The sequence below is a fragment of the Talpa occidentalis genome, unplaced genomic scaffold (genome assembly GCF_014898055.3).
Source record: "Talpa occidentalis isolate TD23 unplaced genomic scaffold, MPIMG_talOcc4v2.1 talOcc4.4, whole genome shotgun sequence".
Taxonomy (NCBI): Eukaryota; Metazoa; Chordata; class Mammalia; order Eulipotyphla; family Talpidae; genus Talpa; species Talpa occidentalis.
In genome coordinates, this window is record NW_023604295.1 from 8,601,230 (window position 1) to 8,626,170 (window position 24,941).

General features: G+C 43.7%; 1 protein-coding gene across 14 annotated transcripts in view; it reads left to right on the top strand.

The window, feature by feature from the left end:
- The window catches only part of TIAM1 (TIAM Rac1 associated GEF 1), a 355,067-nt gene that overhangs the window by 262,890 nt on the left and 67,236 nt on the right, over positions 1-24,941 (top strand). For all 14 annotated transcript variants that reach the window (XM_054700321.1, XM_054700322.1, XM_054700314.1 and 11 more), the window contains 5 exons: positions 6,267-6,491; positions 8,563-8,748; positions 14,120-14,266; positions 16,731-16,805; positions 19,247-19,417. In XM_054700321.1, the coding sequence (XP_054556296.1) occupies positions 6,267-6,491; positions 8,563-8,748; positions 14,120-14,266; positions 16,731-16,805; positions 19,247-19,417 (804 nt within the window). The remainder of the gene's footprint in view (positions 1-6,266; positions 6,492-8,562; positions 8,749-14,119; positions 14,267-16,730; positions 16,806-19,246; positions 19,418-24,941) is intronic.

Sequence of the window (24,941 nt, forward strand, 5' to 3'; positions counted from 1 at the left end):
CCTGCCTCCCTCTCCCTTTTTCCCTTCTCATTGTTACGGTCCTTTGTAATAACCTGTATGTGCTTGTTTGAGATTCTCTTGTGTCTCTGAGGATAGTATAGATTTTCAGGAAGTTTTTTCTTGGAGCGTTATTTCTCTTTTCTCCTGATGCTTTTCCTTCCTGTGCTTTGGTGTCTGCCTTTAATGCTAGAAGCTTTCTTCAAATATCTTTCAGTCCTGGCTGATCATCTTTAACTTTGAGATACCAGAAATGTGCTTGGATAATATCTGTGTACATTGCCATCTACCAGGGGCTTTTATAGTGTGGACAGATGGGAAGGCCTTTTTGTTGATAGAGTTGACAATACTTTTTTTTTCCCTGTGGTTTTAGTTTTTTCCTCTCAGCTTTGCCAGAAGTGAATCCTATTATAGTCATTCACTGGGCAGCCTTCCATTTATTCCTCTGTCTGTAGCAAACAGTTTCTTCTATTTTGTGCCTGGCTTCCTGGAGTTTGCAGCCTCTTCTCCAAAGACTTTCCTTTTGTTGGGTGAGGTGGCTGGTGAGGTGAGGGCCAGAGGGGCATCCAGTTCTGTGACATTCTCTAGTGGAGGAGGGGAACCCCAACTCACAGATACGGGGTAATAGCTGTAATTCCCCTTATAGACATTGAAAATGATGTTAAAAGATGTATAAAAATAAATGACTTAGTAATTAAGTCTTGATTTAGAAACTAAAACTCCAAAATATGTCAAACGTAGAACCAATGAGGAAAAAGAATTTCGGGCATTTCATTCCCAACTAGCCTCCTGAAAACACATACCTTTCTTTTCCTTTCTGTTTTTTATAAATGGAAAACAAAATGAAGTTTAACCAACTTTACAATTATTCTAGTGCTTCTATAAACTCAAATTATCAAAATTTCGGTTTCCTAGATCTGGCATATATGCACTAGCATTTCTTTTGTTTAAAATGAATTTTCCTTTTCCTGCTACTCACATAAACCATTGATTATCTGAAATCACCAAGTATCCTCCATTCAGTTGGATAATTGAAGCTCGATCTATTTAAATACATAATGAAGCCCTGAGTTTCATCTTAACTCTGCACTTAAAAAGGCTCTTATGCAAAATGCATTTTTTGTTGATTATATTCCTGCATTGGTAAGAGCTTTGCTTATTCCCCTCGCTGAACTTAATACAGCATTGATAACCTCCCCAGAAGCAAAGGAAGAGTCATAGAATTCACATCTCTACCTGTCTGCTGCTGTTTGTTCAGTGGCGTGCTGACAAGCTGGGGGTACCACTGGTACACTGTTTCTGAGGAAGGGCCTTCTGGTCGACCTGATGTCTCTGATTAAACTTGCCTGGTTCAAGAAGGCAAGGCTAGGTGGGCACCTTGGTAAAGCCTTTCTAGCATGTCAGAAGGGAGCAAGGAGCAGAGGGTCAATGGAGGGTTGGTGGAAGACTGTGGGTGCTTTGGCTGGGGGACGTGGGGATGCGGTGTGGTGCATACACCTGTAGTGGTGTGAGCCTATGCCTTCAAATCATGTACAGTGCCGTAAACCAACTTTGCCTAAATAAAATTCTAAAGGAAAGAATTTAAATGCTAAAGAGCCGGTGTGGGCGAATACTGTATGGTGTTAGTGGTCTGGGCCATCAGCTCTGTGTTAAGTATGTAAATACCTGAACTGTTACAAGAGTTTTGCTATTTGACACGCTGTTGACAGCACTCAGCCTGACTCTGCCCACCCTTTCGTGGAACCCTTCCTGTAAGCCCCTGAAAAAGGACAAACTCTGATGAAAAGCTCATTTAATGAATTGTGCTTCTTAGAAATTGATTTGGCTTAATGCTAGAGAATGGCAGAGACTGCTGTTTTATTTAGACAGGACAGCAGGAGCCAAAATTCTCTCCCATGGCACTACCTTCAGCCATTGACAGGTTTTAAAGGCATTTAGAAGCTGGAAGGTACACTTCATTTTTCAATGAACTGCTTGATAAATTTTTCATAAAGCTGTGATCCTGCTTTTCTGCCTGTGTTTCTTTAGGTTATGGGACTTGGTGGAGTTTTTCCTTCCTTTTTACTTTATTTAAAAAATTAATTGTAGTGAATTTGACATAACATGTCCTCTTAACTATCTTTAAGAGGCACTAAGTCCATTCTCATTGTTGTGCACCATCACCAACATCTGTCTGCAGACCTCAAACTCTGCCCCGTCTACACAAATTCCCCATTCCTCACTTCCCCAGCCCCAGGTAGCTACCATCTTGTCGCTTTTGAATAAATTTCACAGTGGCTGCTTTGACAACATTAAACATACACCTTTTGAAGGATGTTCACTACCATTGACTGGTAGAGCTTCCTTCATTTCTGTGTCTTACCTGGGAGGCAGACATAACCTCCCCAGAATGAGAATAGAGCGTGGCTGAGATCCTCACAGATGGAGAGAAGAGAGAAAAGGTTGCTGTTGTACAGAAACTCTCAGATTGTGGCTCTTCTTGGAGGCTTAAAATGTATCATATAGATTATTTTCTTTTAAAAGCCTTGGATGTTTTACAATGGAATTTTTACTTCACTAGCAGATCAGTCAGGGTGTGTGAAATTACGCTGCAATAAGGAGTAGCTCCTAAACCTTTATGCTTACCATACTTTTTAATTGCTCCATGGTGTCTGCTGGACATTGATAATGGACCTGTAGTTGTCCTGGAGTCTCATGGACTTGGGTGACAGATACTCTGTCTTGTTTACACACATCCATCACCATGAGCAAAGGGACAGAGTAGGGTGAATCAGGCGTTTGATAAGTGACATGGCCATGCCCAACTTCAGAGGAAGCAGGAAAGTTCCATCCACCTACATTCTTAGGGAGAGCTCAGATTAATGGGTGACCACACTAGAGGCTTCTAGAGCAGTGGACACCCAGTGGAGGGATAGGGTGTCATGTAACAGAATAAATAAACATTACAGTGTATAACAATGGAACAGATTGGAGTTTATAATGAGTGGCTGTGAGTGTCATTCCCAGTGTTTCCCAGCTTTATTTTCTCTTTCTATAAAACAGTTACTTGAGGACTTTTAAAATGAAATTATTTTGTTGTTTTACATGATAAGTTTGTAACTTGGCTTTAGCAGAGTTTGAAAGATTTTAACCTTTTCATACAATTTGTTCCTGAGATAGTATATCAGTATTTCCTTCCCTTGCTCCATGAGTTGTGGGGTAGGTGAGAGAGGAGGGCTCTGGCAGACGGGGGATGAGTGAGGGGTGTCCCAGGGCAATGGATGTGCCAGGTGGTTTAGCCTTTCTGCTTTGAGGCACATGTGTCTGTTGCCTGCATTGAGTCTGACATACCACACAGTATCCTTTCAAAATAGGTGAAAGCATCCTCTCCCCTTAAGTCCTATTTACACCGAGCTGTACATCCAGCCTCATTTTGGCAGAGGCAGCCAGCTGTTTATCAGATGCCCAGGCACTTAGGAGGACAGAAGTGAGATGCTGAAGGGGCATGTACTTGGGACTTCTTATAGGGCCAATTCGTAATGAAAACTAGAATCTGAAATGCAATATTTTTAGAGAAGTCACAGAAAAATTAAATTGTGCAGTAATATATCATGAACTATTTAAAAACTTTCTATAAAAGTAAAACATAGACACAGAAAAGTATATATTTTGATGATGCTTCACCAGCTGGGCACCCCCGTGTCATACATTCACGTAACTAGCACGTGGAATGTGGCCAGCATCCCAGAACACCCCCACCCCATGTTTCCTTCCAGTTGCTACCACTCTCCCCATTTATATCAAAGTCCGTCTGATTCCTAACAGTATATATTAGTTTATATCAATGGAATCTTATGGTCCATACGTGTGTTTGTGTGGCATCTTTCCTCAATGCCATGTGTGAGATTTATTCCTAATGCAGTGTGTAGTGATTGGCCTTTTATTCTCATTGCTGTGTAGTATTTCATTATGTGATTATATCATACATCCATTCTGTTGACAAATGTTTGGATTGTTTCCAGTTTTACCCATTACAAATTATGTTGCTGTGAACATTTTGGGTATCCACATTCTGGTTAACATACAAATGCATTTCTGGTAGGTATATACTCAGTAGTGCATTTGGCGGGAGGGTGGTTTACAAGACTTACATAGTCATTTTTAGTGGGTGGTGCCAAACAGCTTTCCAAAGCAGTTCTGCCAGCTTACTCACTCTCCAGCGAGCAGCTGGCACCATGTAAGAATTCTGGTTGTTCCATATCTTTGTCAACACTTGGTATTTTCTTCTTGGATACTAGCCAGACGTTCTTTGAGAACCGATCCTTACTGGATTGTTCTTCCATCTGAGCTGATTGCTTTTCTAATAAATAACCAAAGCAGAAAAATAACCCCACATAGCAAAATACCCACTAATGTTGAGATATCAAGAGACTGCAAGGTCAGACACTGTATGTTGTTCTAGGCAGATAGTTCTGGTATTTGGGAGGATTATCAGCTCTGCTTTTCTTGAGTCACATTAAAGTGATACCTAAAGATAAAAGGTCAAATAATGACTTTCCAAGGGAAGAAAAATATTAAAAATTTGAAACAAAGTTGAGTCAAGGATGCATCTCATGCAGTCATGGACACGCCCCTCTGAGTATCCCCAAGTGTTCATTTACCTGTCTGACTTCTAGTGTTGTTGTCTCTTTTTCTCCTTCCTGTCTTCCATTTGCTTTCTCAGGTGGACTTCTGCTGTTTCTTTGTACGGATGTCTAGCCATCCATATCTTCTGTAGACACTAGCAAATACTATATTATAAATAAAAATACTGCCGGATTGGTTGGGAGTCCCAGTGTGCGGTGGCACTGTTGGCAGACACCATTTATCATATTTGGTGCTGTTTCTTTTGTGGGATACACCCCTGGTGAGATTCAGAAATACTAAAGACACCTGCCATGAGGATCTGACTTAAATTTTACTTGCCAGCGTAGTGTGTGGGTGGGGGGCCCATTAATAGAACTATGTTTGCAAACCATCACTCCAATGAGTTAGAAAACCAAGAAGATCCATCAGAGAAAAACAAATCAGTGTTCTGTGCTTGAAAAAAAAGATGTTGGCAGCTCCTTTAGGATTTCCATGACTGAATAGACCCTTTCTTCAGATAGATGAAGTTCTGAGCATCTGTTCAACTTCTCTGAACTGAAGGGAATATCTGGAAGTCTAGTACTGCCTCACTTAATGGACTGAGTTCCTACAGAATTAGCAATAGCACATTGTGACACATGACCTGTCCTTCCCAGACTGGTCTCTGACTTTGGCCTTTGGAGCACCCCGAGTCACAGCAAACCCACGGAGAATATCCGCCCAGTGGCAAATGTCCTCCAATGTCGTCCTTAAGTCTCCCATCCAGGGCCAGGGAGCTGCTATTGCTAGTAACTTCCTTGTGTTTCCCCTTAAGACAATACTACTTCTGGCTGCCCAGAGCTATGTCCCCAAGCTTGTGTGGTCGCTGCCTAACTTGGGTGTTGACCTTGAATTTGGATCACAGGTGTTCACTAAGGACTGATGTGTTGTGTCTTCTTGACTCACCATCTCCCTCAGGCTCACCCTTACTTCGGGACTGACCATCCTCTCTGGACATCGGCCTTTGCTCCTAAGCAACCCTCTTAAACTTAACTAGATTCCAAGCTGTCAGTGTAGGAATATGGCATACACTGATGTCTTAATTCGTGCTGCTATCACAAACTGCCATAGACAGAGTAGCTTAGGGATGACAGACATTTCTCACATTCTTCCAAGATCAGGAAGGTGCCAGCCGGGTCGGGTTCTGTTGTGGCATACCTCCTGATGCCCTGTGGGGCCTCATTTATATTAGGGCACTAATCCCCTTCATGTGGTGCCCACCCTCATGACCTCATCACCTCCCAGAGGTCCCCCCTCCTGATACCATCACTCCCATGGTTAGGGTTGCAATATTTGAATTTTGAAGGGACACATTCAGTCCATTGTAACGAGTGAGTTCAATAAAAACGGAGAGAACACAGATAGGGGGCCCCCTTTCAGACAGCCCTTGGGACTGTGGGGGTGGTGGTGTGGTGGTGGTGTCTATCCTAAGGCTATTATGGGGGTGGGTGTCTGCCCCAAGGCTAGCTCATTTCATTGATTGTCCAAAGTTGGTCAGGAAGGGCAGCCCTCCCTAGTGCACCTGCAAATGCTTTCTTGACTGTCTCTTGACTGTGGGCAGGTATCTCTGGCTGATGACCTAAGGGCTGTCTCTTTCTTCTTGGCCTCTACCTTCCCCCTTACAGACCACCAGCCAGACGGAGCTTGAAAACTGGATCACCGCCATTCATTCTGCCTGTGCAGCGGCTGTCGCCAGACACCACCACAAAGAAGACACACTCCGGCTCCTCAAGTCAGAAATCAAAAAGCTGGAACAGAAGATTGACATGGACGAGAAGATGAAGAAGATGGGAGAAATGCAGCTGTCTTCAGTCACCGACTCAAAGAAGAAGAAAACGATACTAGATCAGGTGAACGGTCTGCCGGGTTCAGGTGGGGCTGGAATCGTGATGTCTTTACACTGTTCTTGCCTGAGAATCCAGAACAGCATCGCTTTGCTCCTTGTCAGCTTGTCATCCAGGCTGCTAAATTCTTTATCGTGACTGTCAGTTTTCTCACCCATTGTTCACTATTGATTGTTATGAGCGGAAGGAACAACATTGCATGAACAGGAGGCTGACATTGGTGGAGGGGCCTGCCGGCTCCCCCGATGGTGTCTGTAACAGCATGGGCTGCACTTAGTCTCCACTTTTTAGATGACTTGGAGCTCCATGGAGCTGGGGATGCATAACTGACCCCTCCAGACATTTAGAATTCTAAATTGAGACAAGGGAGTATTTGGAAAAGGGTCCCTGTCACTGCTGTGTGTGTGTGGCGTAAGCATCTTCCACGCTATCACGGGAAGCTGTCGTGAGCTCGCAACACTTGGTTGATATAAAGCCGGAGATACTCATCTAAGAAAGCCTTGAAACTTTGTCCTGATGTCTAGAACATAATCATGTGAACAAAATACCAATAAGAAGCATTACCGCGATTAAAAAAAACCCAGCAAATATATCCTTACATAAAATATCTACTTATAGAAAAATAAAATATAGAAAACAGAAACAGAAAATATAGAAAAATGAAATATAGAAAATATATAGGTATAGAAAATATATACTTGTATAAAAAAGAAAATATATACTTACAAAAAAATTCAACTTCCACTGATACAGAGTTCAGCCATTACACTGCTGGATAGATTCCAAGGAGAAATACAGATGCACAAGTGCACACACACACACACACACACACACATACAAATAATGTAAACAAATGCTATTTAAGTGATTGAACTGTGGATGACCTGGTCAGCACAGGATATTTCCTATTTCTCTCCTATTCTTCTCCTCTGTCATTTGACACTATTTTATTTTCAATTGCAGCAACATTCACATAACCTAAAATTAAACATGTTGACGTGTGCAATTCATTGGCATTTAGTACATGCACAACTGCAACCAGCACCTCTAGCTGCTTCCCAAACATTGTCCTCCACCCCAGAAGGAAGCACCCCAGGGCCCCGGCATGCTCATCCTTAGATTTGCCTGTGTTGGATATTTCATCCACGTGGAATTGCACACTGTGTGACCTTTGGTGACTGACCTTTGCTTTGGAGACTGAGCCCCCTGTAGCACCTGCCAGTGGTTCATTCCTTTTTGTGGCCAAATATGACCTCACTGTGTGTGTGAACACACCATGTTTCTCTGTTCATCAGTTGATGGACATTTGGGCTGTTTCCATTTCTGGTTGTTGTAAGAGGAGTCCGAGCTCACATGCACACTCACACTCTATTTTAAGTTGAAGTCAAAGGACTCAACCATTAATCACTGTGTCACCCCTGGCGTACCCGAGCCGTCGTTATCTGTCAGTCCCTGAACCAAATCGTTTTCTTGTGCTACCTTATGTGAACCTCACACCAACCTTAGGAGGCGGGTGCTATTTTGCCTCTTTGAAAAATGAAGCAGTATCATGGATCTGCCTATGTCCCGGTGTCTGGGTCTCCAACATCCAGTGCAGCCCCCTCTCCCTCTCCCTCCGCTCCCATAAGCTCTTGGTCTGTCTACCTCTGAGCTGTAATTCACCTCACTTTTCTGCTCTGTCTTCCCATGAAAAGCACCTCGTCGTACATCATACAGCTGGGAACCCCCTGTTTTACTTTTTCTGCATGGGTTTGTGACCCAGAACTCGGAGCTCTGGACAGTCATGGCCACTAACATGGTATCTGGGGCGAGGGGCACACAGAGCAATGAATGTACTTTCTCTTCATCATGTGGAATTTATGGCCATTGGTCTTTGCAGAAGAATGGAGAAACTATGAAACCAATAGCATCTGCTATTACTGAGGAAACTTAGGGTTCCTGAAGCTCATCCCTTAGGATTAGAATGAATAACTTCACAATGTACAGATTTATAATATTTGTGTAGTAGGATAAATTTGCTAGTATTGGTTTTCTCTTGTTCTCACTTTTTTTTCTTTCTTTGTTTTCACCACTGTAGATCTTTGTTTGGGAGCAAAACCTGGAACAGTTCCAAATGGACCTATTTCGTTACCGCTGTTATTTAGCTAGTCTCCAAGGTGGGGAGCTGCCGAATCCCAAAAGGCTGCTCGCTTTTGCAAGCCGACCGACGAAAGTGGCAATGGGCCGCCTTGGAATCTTCTCTGTGTCGTCTTTTCATGCCCTGGTGAGTAGAAGCTGATGTAGTTTTGAGAAATATCCACTTTGGCAGGACTTGACTGAGTCAAGTCCTGAGCAGGACTTGACAAGAGTCAAGCAGTGTTTTCCTAGTGGATTGCTGTGGGTGAGTCTGACAGTGTCTGCCCTCAGCAGTGGATGCAAATTTTTCATTTGAATCTTTTTGGAAATGTATCACTTCAGCCTGTCTTGCTGGGGCCGAGATGATCATGCAAAGAAAACGTGAAAGGTAGACTCTTAAGAGATGCTGGCATGCAGTGTTTGTGACAGGGCATGTCATCTTTAGTTCTGTAACAGGGTGGTCCCCAGGGAAAGAGGAGGGTCTAGATTCCCTGCACCACCCAAGGAAGGGTGGAGGTGAGCAGGGAGCACAAGACTGGAGAAGGAAGGAGGAAAGATGGAGAGCCAGAAGTAGGCCTGGAGGAGGCACATGGAGCAGAGACACGTGAAGAAGCTGCACCTGCTTCTTGGCCTTGGACTGATTGAAACAAACGTGGGTGAGAGACCGTGGGGAGGTCAACAATGGCAGCTTTTATCTTGATTTTTTTTTCCCTCCTCTGTCCCAGATGTGCCGGGCCCCTTCTGCCTCTTTCCTCTGGGCCCCCCCCAGGAGGTGCCACAGACTTGTGGCAGGCTTTTGGGCCTCAGTGGCCTACTTTGGGCCAGCCCTGTTTGGCTGGGCAGTTACCCACGAGGGGATGGGTAACTTTGGGCGCTTGATTTGGAAACTATTTCATCTATTCTTCCCCTTCTTTTTATAGCACACTAATTGTATTAAAGTTTCTTTCCATTAAAGGGCTTACGCACTAGAGTATGTTTTATCTTGATGCAGCGGATGGCAGAACCTATTTAGCGCAGGCGGGTTTGGGAGTCTTGGGGTGCCCCTCATCCTGCCCTGTAACAGTTCATGACCTGTCTTTAATCCAAATACATGTTTTTTTTTCTATTAATGAAAGTGGTCAGTGGGGGCCTCTCTCATGCATAAATGCATGCTCTCTGTCTCTGTCACGAAACAGGCACACACCTCTCTTTGGAGATCTCCCTTTTCACTTCATTTTAAATGTTCCAATTCCATCAGCTCTTTAGGCCCAGAAACACCTGATGCCTTGGAGGAAGGCAGAGAGCTTTCCTGATTTACTAGCTCAACGTACGGATTTGCTTGGGGAGGAGAATTTCCAAATGACCTCCAAGGTGGCAGGTTATATACTTGTGTTCTGTGTTTGCAATCTGTCATTTCATGTACTCACTAAATTGCAAACAGCTTTATGTACTTTTGGCTCCTTTCTTCTCAAAAATTGTTGGGCGAGTAACATGAGTTTAGACTAACCAAGCCAGTCCCCTCTTGAAATGTATCGCACCTTCGCACATTTGCTGTGGAATTAAATGTTTAGTCTCGGGTTCCAGAAACTGCTTTGGAAAACCTTCCCTGTGCTGCTCTTGTCTTGCCATGTCAGCTGTACCCTTGCATTGAATTCAGAGCTGTAATTCAGTCAGAGGCGTTTGTATTCTTTATAAATAGATTAGCGTCATCATTCAGATAATTAGGGGTAGATTTACATTTTTAAAGAAGTCTTAAACCAATTTCTGGAGTTATTAAAACTGGCATTCTTATTTGTTCTGCTAATTATAGTCCCGCTCTTGGTCTCCCTGGCTGCCGCCTCTCCTTACAGCTATTAAGTCCTTTTTTTTTTAGGCAGTGCTGGGTCAGGGTGCCTTGTTGAATACATCTTGCAAACTGTTTTCACTTGTGTCTCTGACTGTTTCTCTGAGACCTGGAACCCAATTTGTCACTTAGCTAAATCTCAATTTGCTATTCTGCAAAAAATAAAATTGGGGTTAAAAATTCTTGTTTTTTTTTTTTTTTTCTTCCCCTAAGCAAGAATGTCATAAATTAAAGGAGCCTTTTAATGAAGGGCTCTCTTGATGTGTGGCATTAATATGAATACTAAAGCCTGGGTATCCAAATGACTCTTTTCTTTTCCCGTGCTGGATCAAATTTGGAGAAAATGATTTTGCTTTCTACCTAAAACTTCCATGCTTTAATTATTTTCTTCAAAGCCATCGGAGCTAACCTCTCTGGGAAGGGGAAGTAAAAGCCACCATATTACCCTTGTTTTATTTTATACCCGTAATTTCTCTCCAGACCTTCTAATTTCCTCTGCCTCAATATCTGTGATGTGTGTGGACTTCGCTTTTGATGGGCAGCTATTAAAATCAGTCCAGCTGAAGGCAGGGGTGGGAGGGTTGGTTGACTCTTAGGTTTTTTTGGTCAGTAATTTTAAGGAAGGGAATTTAATTCCATATGTGCAACTCACTGTTTCTTTGTTCTTTTTTGGCGGGTGCAGCGGCCATGCAAATCTGGGCATCTGGAAAGGAGCGAGGGCTTCTTTCCACTAGAGCTTTGATTTCAGACAGAACAAGTTAGGCAAGCCCATTGGGTGTCCATGTGCTCCCGCTTCTCTGGAAGATCCAAGCAGGCAATGTTAGCCTGATTTATTGGATACTTATTTTTTCCCTCCTCTCCTTGTCATTTGACCCCAGAGAATTTTTTCCCCCTTGGGGTGAGGGATTCTTCAATTTAGCCTTTGTGCAGACCTTTTTTTCTCCTTTTAAGTCGGAGGGGGCGCATGGGAGGAGGAGGTGGGAGGGTTAACAGGGCTAGGGGAGGAGAGTGGAGCTACAATTTAAGTACCATTCACCAGGAGGGCTTCCCATAAAGCTCAGTGATTTGCAGTAATTAACTGAAGGGTCCCCAATGCACTCTTTGAAAGAAGGTTATCATTGTTCTTGTTTGCACAGATGAGCAGAATGATAGAGTCATCAGGTTTCAGCCACAAAGGGAGCCATTGTCTGGGCAGAGACCATTGAGAAACTCTTGAGATTTTGTCCCATCGAGCTTTGGCTAGCTTTTCCTATTTTTCTAAACCCCTATGCTCATTTGAAGTCATGATTGTCCTTGGGTGCGTAGCAGTTACTTTTGCAGTTTACACGGCCCATGACAGTTTCAAATAATTACTCTAAGAATCATAAATCAAGTGCCTGTTTGTTAAACAGATTAGGCTAACTGGTCAGCTGATAACTGAGAGTCTATTCCACTCAGTTTCAGCACAATTTCTGTCCTGAAATTGTGTACTAAACAGCGACTTTCTTTGTGGTCACTAGGTGAGGGAGCGTCTCTGCTTTTGCTTTTGGATGTTTGTCTGTTTGTTTATTCAGTCAGATCAACAAATACATGTGAGTTCCTGGCTGTGTCCCCCTAAGTAGGACTATTGCAGTGAGCACCCCAGGTTCCTGTCCTATTGGAGCTTATAATCTTCTAGGAGAGATAGATAATACATAAGTTAGCAGTTAAATAAGCACAGTAAGTGCAGCCACTGATGGTTGCTATCAAGAGAGTAAACATGGTAATCACTTTCACATATTTAAGCAAATCATGCCATTTATCTGGCTGCCTACATGTGTCTCTGTATTGATGGAGAGATTTCCCTATTTATATAAGTAGACATATACATGTATGACCCAGTGGATATTATTTTTCTCTAGGATTCTTAACTTGAACACCACTTACTCCGTGGTGGCTAGCCTCCTTTTTTGATGATGGTTTAAGTGATCCTGACCCAGCCACACGAGCTTATGTGGATGTGAGTGCAGGACAGTTCATGCCTTTTCCCACCTTTCTTTACCTTTAACTTAGAAAGGGATGACAATAGAGAAAATGTTTGCATGTTGAATGTAAACAGGCGCCTTTTGTTGTCCAACTCTGTTCCCTGCCACACCTCGAGTCTGATCTTAGATTAATTAAAGCTCTTCCTCCCCAGCGTGGCTGCTGTTGTCCCGGGTGCCCCCTCTGGCTTTTCTCCTGTGCAAAAACTGAGAAAGCATCAGACCTCTCAGCTCCCTCCTCTTCCTATTTTCATTTGGAATCCAAATCTCCTCCCTACCCCTCCTGCAGAGATGCTGTTTTGGTTCCTGTCTTTAGTGAACCCTGGGGGTCTGGGCCTGTGCACTCCAGGGGTGTCTGTGGTGTTTTGCCTTGTCATTACCAAAAACCACTGCCGACTCAAGTAGGTCCCTCGGAGTAGGTCCCTCGTGTTCCCCAGTATTTTGGGCCCTTAGACGGCTGCCACTTGGCAGCTGGCATCTTGGGAGTGGCCTGTGTGGGAATCTGTGCCCAGCAGACCTTCTCCCACAGTGCAGAGCAGGTGGGGAGCTTCCACTTCAGGTCTAACTCTCTGTCCCTCGGGCACTCCCTTTTTTGAAGGTGAGCCTGTGGGTGGCCTGTGGAGACTTTGCTAGAGGGTGCCTCTAGTTCTGCAACTTGGCTCACAGCTGGAGGATGAGGCTCAGGCCTGAGTATTCTTGAGACGTGCTCTGTGGATGCCCATAGGGACTCAGCTGCCCCCCCGGACAGATTGTCCTGGGGTCTTCCTTCTGAAATATGTCAGCATTGGTGGCACCTTGAAAATATCTCAACAGAGATTAGCTTCTTTTTTAAAAGAGAAAAAACCAAAATATAACTTTCATTCCATTTTTACCTCAACACAGGACATATAAGTCTCATAAGGGGGTGTCTCTGTTTTCCTCGACTCAGGCCCCTCCCCCTTGCTTTGCCTTGGAAGGGCTTCCGTCCCACTGTCCTAGGCTAGCTGACCTGTACGCTTGCCTCCGTCAGGAAAGAGGAAAGTGAAGGGTAATGGGAAACCCCTCTTCTGGGGACAATTCCCAGAAATGGCAGGCACCCCTTCTGCGTACTTCCTGGCCACCTCCTGACACCAGTGAAAGGACCCGCCTTGGTGGCCAGATGTGCTCAGTTGCATCAGCGGTTCTTTGAATTTCTAGGAGAACAGATAATACTGGGCAGTAGTCGCCACTTGCCTGATAACAAAAGTGATTGGGGGGGGGCGTTATTAAAGAAATTAATAGAAGATGTTGGTAAATTCAGATTCACACAGAATCATAGGAAGCAAAATGTGCCATTTTCACTGCTTGGGTGTCACTCGAGCTCCATTTTTCTTTGATTACTGCAACTTGATGCAAGAGTTTAATCCTGTGACCAGTAGGGCACCTGATTCTTGGGAACAAACTGTTGCCATCCTGTGACTCTGTTATGTATTTGAGCTGGTGATTTCAGACCCTGATGGAGTTTGCCGACCATCCCACCTTCCCATAGCTGAATCCACCAAGGACTTCAAAGTCCCAATTTGTTTGAGTGGTGGGTTAGTTGCCGGGGTGGTAGTGTCAGCATGGACTGGCCGGATGGATAGTGGGGGAGGGGTTTTGAAGACTTGAGTGGGGACCTTGTGGGACAGGCGGGTGGTCCCCAGACTCATCTCATTGACACTGCTCCTTGCTGTCCTCAGGTGGCAGCGCGCACTGGTGAAACTGGAGTGAGAAGGCGTACTCAGGCTATGTCCAGATCTGCAAGCAAACGAAGAAGCAGGTTTTCTTCTCTTTGGGGTCTGGACACTACCTCCAAAAAGAAGCAGGGACGCCCAAGCATCAATCAGGTCGGTTCTAGAGGGGATGACAAGGCACGTGCTGATTGCTTCCCGGCCACCTCACAATGGTGTGCGTGGTCGTGTGCACCTTCCTTTACTGATGTGTTTGATTTAAGATCAAATCATTGACACGAAGAAGTGAGTGGCGTTAGATGCTTTTAATAGGCAATGTGCTTCCCTAACATTGAACTCTGCTGTTAGTCTATCACCAAGCTCCAGTCTCTACCTGCAACCCTTCCAAACCTTGGTTAATTCAGACTTCCTGAAAGTGCACAGTTCATCCCAGAGTCTTCAGAAAAAAGCAGAACTTGATGGTGAAGCCAAGTGAGCACCTAAACACAGAGTCTTTTAAGCTGCCTCTGGCGCTGGATCAAAGGCAGCCTCCAGAGAAATCTGGTTGTTTCTTTGCCCTTGATTCTTTGGGGGTTGGCATTAAAAGGACAGCTCCTCTTCTACCGGATTCTGAGAGTGCTCACTCATTCATGGCTCCCTTCTCCCCAGCTAGTAGGGCTTGAAGGGACCTCAGGACATGAATGGCACCCCTAAGTGTGCCGTGTCAGGTCCCTGCTAACTGCTGTGACCTTGTTGATTTTACTCCTTTATTTGTGGGGCTACTTCTGGGGAAATCTTTGCTGTCACTGCCATCATTTTTATTTGACTTTGATAAATGCATGGCTCTAGGGCTGCTGGTATCTCTCTGTTTTGGGAACTGAAGGAACACAAGTGTTGGTCTCTCAGGAGAACGGGAGTTCTAATCCAGGGGCTACCTGGCTGGAAAGTGAGCATTTTGGAGGTCATGCCTAAGATGCCCATTTGACCTCTGCTTTCTGTATCTTGCTGCAAAGTGAGAAGTCAATTGCTGACTTGATAGGTCCCTCATTATTTGTTCTGACAGCTCCAGCCCCCAGTGCTTAAGAACTGAAATTTAAAAGGGAAATGAATCCTGAAAGCTGATGTGCTGAGTCCTCACCTGACCAGCATGCTCGCCGTTTAAACCTGGACTTGCAGGGGAGCAGATGAGCAGATGAAAAGACAACCTGCAACTTAGCTACCTGCAGTTTGTTCTTAGTCTTAGGGGAGAGCAGAACATCCATGTGCGGCTGTGGCTTTGCTTCTGTGTAAATCTGAAGCAGAAACCATTTGGAGGAAAATTAGTGTCTCATCAGAAAAAAATCTCACAAGAGACTTGATGCTCTGGATTAAACCTGTGAAAGGAGGTTTAACCCAGCTTCTCTCCCCTCTTTCTGGGAGGTGGGGTGTTCTTTTGTACATATCCTCTGCCTTGGCAGATGACTCAGACCATGCTATAAATATGTGTCAGGACTTTGCAGTTGGCAACTTGGTTTAAACTTCTTTTCTATCAGAAAGCTTAGTTCATGTGGGTCTATTTTATTGGCCCAGGTTATGTGACAGCTCATTGTGGCTAAAATAGATGACTGAGTTTAAATGAATCCAAAAGAAAATATTTTATTTTTTTCAATCAGAGGACATTGTCATGTCTTATAAGCAGTAGTGGCCATTCCCTCTTAAAGTAAGAATTTAATACACCTTAAACTCTGATACAGAATGCTGGTTACTAGGGACGGGAGGCAAGGCATGAAGGGAGCCAACTGGTTAGTGGTGGATGGTTCTGGACATGTGGCAGTAGGCGTGGTGTGAACTATATAGTTACTGAGGTGAGAAACTGTGTATCTGAAACCTATATAGTGTTGTAAACTAATGTACCCCAATTAAAAATAGTTTAAAGTAAATCTTGCTTAGCCATATGTAGACCAATAGAAATTTACTAGTTGATTCAGGGCTTTGAAATGGACAAAAAACTGAATGTTTCTGTATTTTTCATTTGTGCTGGGAGTAAGGCTTTTTCTAAATTGGGAATATTATCCTGTACATGCTGTGTGTAGGGCAATATATACACTTTCCCATGTCTGCATGTTTAGGTTTTGACTACCTGCTGACATCAGTACCCAATTACAATTCTAGTCATATCTATACTTTGGCAGGATTTATTAAATATTAAGGATTTGACAAATTTCTATTTTTAAATAGAAAGCTTTTCTGTAGTAAGAGCTGATACTTGTATTTTCTCAAGTCATTCTCCACAGATTATAAAATCAAAACTAGTTATTGGTAAATGTATGATTAGGTAAATGAGTCTATATAGCAGAAATTCTTCACTGAAAATAAATCTAGTTCATTGCTTTTATAAGGTTATTTTCTTTAAATTTAGATGAATGATGCAGATCCAAAACCCACCGTTTTTTAATTGTTAAAGAAATGAGATGTGATCTAGGTGGAGGGGCCTGTTTCTAATGATCTGCCACCATAGATTCTTTTAACTGCTTTGGGATTGGGTGTGGGAGTATCTGAGTCCTATTTTGTAACAGCCATGTCCATTTTGCCTTCTTCTTCTCATGCTTCATTTGCTCTTTTGCCCAGATTCCTTTTTAAGATGATACTTTTGTGTGTGCAGGTGTTCGGTGAGGGAACTGATGCTGTAAAGAAATCTTTAGAGGGAATATTTGATGACACTGTTCCAGATGGCAAGGTAAAAATAAGCACATGTTCTCTTTCTAAATGCATCAACATTACACAATGCAATGGTTTCTTGAGCTCCTAAAATTAAGTAGACTCAGTATTAGAAACTGAAACGATCAGCTTGTTAAAGTTATGTAACAGGTCAGGAAGAGATGGAAAAGCATTTTATGTTCAAAACTTGCTAACAAGAAGAACCTTCTCCTGCTGACATAATATTTTCAATACTGTCACTGAGGTATAAGTTTCCATCTAGAATTTAAGAGGAAACTTGGATTCTAAGTAGCTGAATATTTTATGCCATTGCTAGTTCTTTTTATGTACAGCTTCTATCCCCAAGAGGCAAATTCTTAACTGCCCTACCTCTTGGCCCCTGGTACTGTTTTGCTTCCATTCATTTCAAAGAACTCTTCTCAAAGTATGTTCTTAAAAAAAAAATACTTCACATCTAAAACAAGCATTCAATTAAAGATTCACAGTCTTGGTACAACCTTGCACTTGGATTTAAGAGGGTCTTTCAAACTGTTCTGATTGAGAGCCCATAAAGAATATTGATTTTTCTAGGGCACTTTTTTCAGTCTCTAAATAAATGGATATCTCTAGTTTTAAAGACCCTAATAGTGATCCCAGCAGCCTCTTTGTTCAGGGAGTTCTGGATGTTGATAACATGACCTTGATATGAGTTTGGCTCTGGGACTCAGAATCAATATGACAGAGCTCCTGTCTGGTTGCTGTGGCGCCCAGCATTGTGGCCAGCTCGTCCCAGCCCCACGTTCCTGGTGGAGCTGAGCCTCTGAAGCCATGGGACAGTGGGGCGAGGAGGCTGGCCTTTCTCATTTTTGTACCCAAACTGCTCCTTGGATCATACAATCATGGATGGGAAGGCAGCTGTCCCTGGTGTCCCCCCAAATGGAGCTTCCAGGTCAGGCTCTGATGAAGTTGGGACCTTACCTTGCTGTTCTAAGGTGCAATCCAAACATAGTTTTTGATGTTAGTGCACCTTTCCCGAAGTAGGCCAATTCCTCTCGAAACCATTACATTGCCCTTGTAACTTGGGATGTCTTATCCGAACACACAGATCCTGGAAACTGCAAATGCTTTCCCGTTGCAACTGTGTCACTTTTTTTCTTTTTTTTCCATTTTTTGTAACTTCCTCTTTATCCCAGATCTTGGCTAGAGTGCCATGTTCTCAAAGAGCAGTTTATATGTAAAACTTGGGTTGATCCAGTGCTAAGGGGCACTTATTTAACATTGCACATGGGGGCAGAGTGGGAAGGTTCCAATTATCGTTAATGGGATTTAAGCAAGTTGATTGCTTTGTGGCAATTCCTTCCCTGGGGCTCAATTTATCTGCAAAATCAACAGCATTGGAAGGCAGAACTGAAATTGTTTTCCTCAATTGAACTTAGTTTAAGGCCTTTACAAAAATATTGTCCCTGCTCTGGGATCCATTGTTTCTGTGTGCAAGTTGTTATATTGTCATCTCTTAGCCTTAGTTTGGAAACTGTTTCTTCTTGTTATTTCCTGATACCAGCTTTGTCCATGGTAATATACAGATATACATAGTTACCAATCCACTGCCTGGTTATAACCAATAATCTAGGCTTATTAGCACTTATAGAGCATCAATATTATTTTGACAGTCTCAGATTCTTGCATAATTCTTTCTTGGCTTATTTTAGAGGAACGGAGTCCCTATTATTTTCAGGAATCTATCAAGTGTTTTCTGCAGTAGCTATTTAATTGTTCAGATATAACCCAGATGCCAGAAGCCAACATTCTAAAGGTCTTCTGCCAACCTTTCACACTTGGTACCCATCCCTGACCTCAGGCAGACTGACATGGCAAATGGCATGGTGCCAACACAGAGGCTGGTTTTTGCCATGTTGGTGATAAAATTCATCCTTGACTTTTTCCTGAGACTCATCTGGAAAATGGAGGTGTTTCTGTCTTCACATCTTTTTCAGATGAGGCTCAAATATCAAATCTGAGCACAAAAATGATGGCCTTTGTAAACAAGCATTGCTAGGGCAGCATCATCTCTTGGCAAATTTCTTCGGGGCCACATTATTACCTTTGAAATGGCAGGTTTTCTTGCCACAGGAATTTGTGACTCTAAATTTGAAGTGGATCTGCAGAAGAAATTATAGTGGCAAGGCTGAGCTGATTAGCTGTCCCATTTCTCTCTCTTTCTTCCAAGTTTTCCTACCCATTCATTTGTGCCATGCCCGTGCCATGTGGGGTCTGGCTGGTATCTGAGGTTAGAAATCTCCCCCAGCCTGGTCCTCAGTGAACCTTCCCCTGACTCAGGGCTTCCTTCTGCCCTCCACCACTGCTCCTATTCTCCCCAAGATCCTTTACACGGGGCCACTTAACCCCAGTGTGCAGGGTCGGGCTCTGGCATTGTTTTGACACCAGCGGTAGCTGCTCTGCTCACTTGATTTCCTGTTACAGAGGGAAAAAGAAATGGTCTTACCAAGCGTCCACCAGCACAATCCCGACTGTGACATTTGGGTCCATGAGTATTTCACTCCATCCTGGTTCTGTCTGCCAAATAATCAGCCAGCCCTGACGGTCGTCCGGCCAGGAGACACTGCTCGGGACACTCTGGAGCTCATCTGCAAGGTAGGAGGCTCTCGGGGTGGTTCCTGGAGAAGAGCAGAAGGGGTGATGGAGGAGGGGACCGGGCACACATGGACACTTAGGCGAGCAGGTGGGGTGAAGCGGGCACTGCTGAGCCCTGCTGTTCACCTCGGAGCCCTTGGGGCTCCTGCGTGATGGTGAGTACAGCAAGTGTACGTGAATTCATCACCTTTGGGAGGCAAGGGATTCTTCTAAGTAGCATCTTTCTGTTGGAGTGTTTGACAGATTTGTAATAAGCATATTTCATGCACATTGCAAAATGCTTCAAAAGTTTAGGTCAAGAATAAAGCAAGAAATTGAGGCCACCTGCTCATAACCCAGAAATCACCCTGTAAACATTTTGGGTGTTCTCACATCTGTTGTACACACACATTTAGTGATGGCACATTATGCTGTTTGTTACCTGCTGTTTGGCAGCGGCTGATACACCATGGGCATCCTTAGGGTGGAGAAGAACTGACATAGATACACTTGACCTCCACGACAGTATGTTTCTTTACCTTCGAACCCATCATTAGACCTTATTTATCTACTTATTTTGGTGACAGATGATTATGCTCCCTTCCCCTGCTTTTCCAGCCTAAGCTGCAGAAACATCTTGACTTTTTTTCAAGGTGAACCTGGTTTCATTTTTTTCCCACTGTGAAAAAGAGCTAGATGCATGCCTGACCTTGAATGCAGAAGCCAGGAACTTCTTTTTCATACCAGCTTTTACTTTTACCTGAGTACACACTTCAGGAGTTGTATTGAGTGGTCACGCCAAAGCTGAGGGGCACAGATACTCCTGTTGTACAGATGGGCCAGCGAGGCTGGGGGAGGCTTAGTTCCTTCCCCCAACCCCCACCCCAGAGTGGAACCTGGTCATAGAACAGCCAGAACCTGAACCAGTATTCTCAAAGGACAATCTGAAAGGTTTAAAAGAATCCAGAATATTTTCTTAGGATAATGAAATGGGCTTTCCTCGGGCTGCTAAAGTGGAGAACTTCTACCGTCATATCACTCTAGAAGAAGCTGGAGGGATACGTTGTGGTTTTGAAGACCTTTTCAGTTGACACAATGGTTTATGAATCCCAGATCACTTTCACTACCTCAGCAAATACCGCCCTTCTGTCATTCTACAATCAGCAATTTTTGGAATTTTTCTTACCCTCCCCCAAAATCACGAGGGCCTCTATAAAGGAAAAATATGACCCTGTGAGTGGGGGGCATGGAATAATCTGGCCCAAATGAGCTTTTTCAGATAGTCTTATGTGGAGAGAAAGGAGAAAGGGCATTTGTTTCAGGTCAAAGATAAAAATCAGCCCCCACGAAATTGTTAAAAATAAATGATGCACTATTACATGCTCTTACTCCTTCATGGATGTGACTTCTAGCTTTTTGAAGATAATGGTATTTCTGTTCACATTTTTCATTTTAATTACTTCACAAAATTGGTCTATTGAGGATTTCTGCATTCTTTTATTTATAGATCAGCATGATTCTTTAGAGACCCATTAATATTCCATAGAACTGTGGGAGTTATTCTCAGAACTGCAGCTGAAGGTGTCAGAAGTAGGACTCTGGCCTCTTTTATATAAACCAAACTCTGGCGGGTGCTTCCAGGGATTAGCATTGGAGCCTGCTGTATACATAGGCCCCAGATGCAATCAGGAAAGGGAGGGTGGGCTGGCATTTTCCAATAGCCATTGATGGTTGGAAAATTGAACAGTGAGTGGGGACACCAGTGATCGGCCCCACTTTAGGTACTGTTGAAGCTTTCATTCTGATTGGCACTAAGGGGTTGGGGATTAATACTGTGCCTGTATCTTACAGAACCTTTTCGATCATGAGCTGGTCCTATTTTCCTACAAAGTGTTTATTTCTGTCGCTTGAAAGATTTTTGAGGGCATCATCTGGGCACACCCTTTCCTTTTGCAAAGGTCATCCCACCCAATTTTTCCTGGATCCTTAGCTCTTTCTCCAAAAATATAGAATAAAGACAAGAACAATATGGTGTGATACAAGCCCACATCTCGTGAATTTAAAAATGGAAAAGTTCTGGGTGCACTTTAAGAAATTGATGGTCTCTGGAAAAGCATCCGTGTAGGATAAATTACATAGTGTGCTCAGAGCCAGGTGTCTTCTAAAGCGTGCTGCTTCTTTGGAAAACACTTTATTGTAATTAGTGGAGCCAGTTTTATTCTTAAGAGGGAAAGAGATAATGGGGAACTCAGTGCCACATGTTACTAATGATCTAATTAATGGTGAGTGATTTTTTTTTTCTCTCTTTTGGGGGCGGGGCTGGAAAACAAAGGTGATTGTCAGAATGTCTGTCTTTTATTCCTTTATTGTCATTCTCGACGTTGGTGATGGATGTTTTCCCTAATATTTAATAATCAATCTCTTTCTTCTGTCTCTTGCATTCAGCTCATTCTCTTTCCTATTCTATCTGATCCACATCATTTCACATCAGTTTGCCATCTGCCATCCGAGCATCATTCAAGTCCTGGTATAGTAAATGTTTCGAGATCTACATTTCATGTACAATTCATGTTGTGGGTGTTACAAGAATGACTTGCTAATTACAGCGGGTAACCATGTTGGTTGGTTTGTGCTGTTTTCTCATCATTGCATTTACTTAAAATAATTGTGGAAAAAAATCCTTTCATTCAGACTCACTGATATTATTCACATTGGCTGTGGCTCAGTTTTGTTCCCTGTGTTCACTATGTGGGCTTTAGGCTTTAGGCAGTCTAATAACAACCATTGTCATTTGAAACAATGAGAGGTCACCTTGAAGGGGAGGATGAGCATCTTTGGAAATTCCTCAGCATCACTCTGTGCGTGTGCATGGACTTGTGTAAGTGATAACTGCATGCTCTGCTGTGTCCCTGAGAAGTCTGAGTGAAATGGAAAAATGTGACAGGAAGATAAAGAGCAAAATGCAGTCACTTGGCAGACTATTATGACCTATTTTTAATGGGCTCAAATGATTTAGTGAAAATATCTACATCGTATTTTGCTATTCCACCCTTTGAAGTGGTCACAGGAAGATGAGAATTAAAAAAAAAGTCTATGCTGACTAAACTGAAACTCGCGCTACAGTAATATTTATCTTACGTACAATTTGCAGCTGCATTGTCTCAAAATGAATCACATGTTCTCTAAGTAACCAGTAAATTTTGGGTGGCAAACACATTTGTACCCTTTACGTTCTTTCCCGAGTTTCCCTGGAGTTAGGAAATTTTCTCTCGAATGTCTCACATGTTATAAAGCAGGCCAAGTGTTTAAAACTACTACTGAGAAGTCATTGCATGAATTCTTAGGATTCTCTCTCTTTGGTGAGACCAGCCCTGATGACCAAGGGCTCATAATTAAGAAACATTTCCCCAAATGAAGAGATACTCTGTGTCTTGATCCCACGTCCCGTCTTTAGGGTGACTATTTACTGGCCAAGCTAAGGGCTCCTGGGTTACAAGTTTTTTTTTTTTTTTAAATAGAGGCATGTTTTATTTATTTATTTGTTTGTTTGTTTATTTTGTTTATACATGCACTGGGTACAGTCAGAAGCGTGGGAGGGTGAGAGAATTCACCAGAGCCAGAGCGGGGAGCAGAGCAGGCAGAAGGACCGAAGTACACTGCTGAGGGGAGCAGCGGGCGGCAGGAGAGGTCTGCGGGCCATGTGGGACCCTCCTCTGGTGGCCAGGGAGCAGCTGGGGATCAAACCGGCACCGCAGAGGCGGCGGGCAGCTTCGCAACCCAGCGCTCAACCGCTGCGCCACCGGGGAGGCCCTCCTGGGTTACAAGTTTTAATGTTTGTTGCATGTGCTTACTTGTACATTACAAAGTTCTCAGGAACGTAAAGAAATTCAAAAAGTGGGGGGGTGGTTGTGGGGGGTGGCAAGCCCCTTTATGTTGCCATGGCTACAGAGTCGCTCTTCCCCTCTCTGGTGTGTTAAACAGTTCACGTGGGGAACCTCACTGACAGGCCGCTGTCTGTCCTCAGTTCGTGCATGGGAATGTTCTTGGCACTGTGGCCTGTGAGGGGTGAGACGTCTGTCTCCATGTGCCCGTCAGGGCTGCCTTAAATACTTTGTTGCCTCACTAGAAACCTTCTCTCTGACACATGCTGAGGTATCAGGAACCAGAAGCCTCTAGCTGAGGCTGCTCTGGGGGTCTGCTTTCCAGAAGCCCGTTTCTGTGGCAGCCTCTCTGGGAATGTCCGTGGAGTGTTTATTGATGACAACGCTGAGGTTTCCAAGTGGATTTGTTCCTGTGAACCCAGCCCCCGCGAAGCCTCATTTCTTTCTCTCCCTCCTCAGCCAGAAACAGATGGTGAACCAAAAGTCTTTGCTTCTAATTAAAGATCTCAGGGAGGACGGGGGTAGGTGGGAAGCATGTGCAGCCTCTCTCTGTGAGGGAAACTTTTCTTGTTTACCATTTCATCCTAAATATTATGTTGTTTGTTTGTCTCAGCGGCTTTCCCACAGCCAGTGGGTAGCACACTTGAAAGACTCCCTGTCGGCTCCCCCCCTGGCTTCACCCCTTCACCTTTTTATCATCAACAGTCTGGGTCTGTCACACTGGGCTTTTGGTCTCCAATAGAGGCAGGGTGGGTGGGGGAATGTTGGAGCTGCAGACACCCTGGAGATGGAGAGGCCTGGGGGCTCCCAAGAATCACTGTTAGAAAATGTCTAACAGTGTTTTGGAATAATGCAGGAGGCCTCTCTCGCATGTCTATGTATTTAAAAAGCGAAACCACCACTGCCCCACCTTCCACTTGCTGCCCCCACTCCCCACAGTCACACTTCCGAAGATGGCACCTAGGTTTTATGAATTTCCAGACTCACAGTGCCTCACACAGGCCCTGGCACGCTCAGGAGTTTCTGAGATGTTATCAGAATAATTATTGGAATATTCTGAGTTTGACCTTAAAATGTATTTTTATAAGGCAAGGTAGATAGAAAGAATATTAAAACAGTGAAAAGTTAATTTCATTTATTTTGAAATAATTTTCATCAGTAGGTATATTAGTATGAAGGGATTTTATATTAAGTTTCTGAGAAATGTCAAACATAAAAGAGTAGAGAATAATGGAATAATGTCCTGCATATACATCATTAAGATTGTATAATTAGGGGCCAAGTGTTAGCACTGTGAAGCTATCCGCAGCCTCTGCAGCACGAGTTCGATCCCCAGCCAGGGAGCAACCCACATGGTGCAGCAGACCTCTCCTGTCTTGCCCCTGCTCCCCTCAGCAGTGTGTTTCAGTCAGTCTGCCTGTTCTGTTCCCCACTCTGTGTCTGGTAAATCCTCTCACCCCCCACACCTCTGACCTACAGCCCAGCTCTTGTCTGCATAAATGAATAAGTAAATCTTTTTTAAGAAAGATTCTATAATTATCAAACTATGTTTTGGCTATTCACTCACTTATCCTCATCTCCTCCCCCCCCCCCCCATTTTGGATTATTCTGGAGCAAATTCCAGATATCATTTCTTTATCTGTTAATACTTTTGGGTGAATCTC